General features: G+C 46.0%; 1 protein-coding gene across 2 annotated transcripts in view; it reads right to left on the bottom strand.

The window, feature by feature from the left end:
- tyrp1a (tyrosinase-related protein 1a) overlaps window positions 1-1,161 on the bottom strand; it is an 11,834-nt gene that overhangs the window by 3,368 nt on the left and 7,305 nt on the right. For both annotated transcript variants that reach the window (XM_016472959.1, XM_016472958.1), the window contains 2 exons: window positions 443-622; window positions 183-329 (listed from right to left, as the gene is read on the bottom strand). In XM_016472959.1, the coding sequence (XP_016328445.1) occupies window positions 183-329; window positions 443-622 (327 nt within the window). The remainder of the gene's footprint in view (window positions 1-182; window positions 330-442; window positions 623-1,161) is intronic.

The raw sequence follows: 1,161 nt of genomic DNA, 5'->3' as shown, positions 1-1,161 counted from the left end.
TTTAACCAAAGTATGTTATAGACTTTTCATTAAGACCCTAAAGAATCATATCAACTTGTGGAAAATGGGCATCCGCTGACCCCTTTAAGTAATATTAATAATATTATATAATATATAATGATATTATATATATATATATATATATATATATATATAATAAGCAGAAGAAGAATGCCGCCGACCGGGCCACTCGGCTTCATAGGAGTATCCCAGGTTTTCGGCCGCCGTCACGAACATCTCTGCATTGGTCACCGGTGGCCAGAAGGGCACCATGTTGAACTCTCGGTTGTGTCCAATGGGCGTGTTTTCCAGCGGGTAGATGGAAGCATCTGGAGAGACACAACAGAATAGAATAGAATAGATTAGAATATATTAGAATAGAATAGAATATACTTTATGTACAAACACATTAAACACACTGAGCGGAGGGAGGCAGGTTTACCAGGAGCGTGTCTGCGCAGCCACTCGTCAAACACGGCGTCGGTGAAGGTGTGCAGCAGCACGAATATGGGGTCGTTGGGCGACAGGTGCGTCTGTCCGCCCGTCCCATTCAGGAACAGGTGCGCCAGGTTGTGCAGGCTGCGGACCGCGGGGTCGTAGTTCCCCTGAGGAGCGCTGTAACCTGACAAGACAACAGCACACGCGGTCAGACCACAGAAAACACGTGAATTGTAACACGTCAACAACATGTAAAATGCGTGTATTTAAAGGTGCACTAAGCGAATGTTGCCAAACGATGTTGATATTTGAAAGCACCAAACAAACACGCCCGTACCCCGACAGGACTTCGCCCCTATTTGGATATCTACGCCCCACGCGTACGTACACAACCCCGGTGTCATGAACTGCTCGAGGACACGAAGGCTGAGGATCCAGATGCAGTATTTTATTAAAGGTGTAATCCAGAGTCTAGAAACAGGCAAAGGTCAAAACACAGGCAATCTGTCCAAACAAAGGCAACAGGGCAAAATCACAGGCAAAAGGGTAATCCAGAAACGAGCAGTGTAACAAGACCAGGAACCAAGACACGGAAGGCATCAGGAAACAAGGCTAGAACTGCAGTAATGACACATACTAGTGATGTTCAGTTCTTGAACGAATCGTTCTTTTGAGCCGGTTCTCAGGAAGTCACCGGTTGAGCCGGTTCACAAATTGAACTGA

Source organism: Sinocyclocheilus anshuiensis, unplaced genomic scaffold (assembly GCF_001515605.1).
Source record: "Sinocyclocheilus anshuiensis isolate Anshui unplaced genomic scaffold, SAMN03320099.WGS_v1.1 scaffold1362, whole genome shotgun sequence".
Taxonomy (NCBI): Eukaryota; Metazoa; Chordata; class Actinopteri; order Cypriniformes; family Cyprinidae; genus Sinocyclocheilus; species Sinocyclocheilus anshuiensis.
Note: the sequence above shows the minus strand (reverse complement) of the source record. Positions and strands in the feature narration are given on the sequence as shown.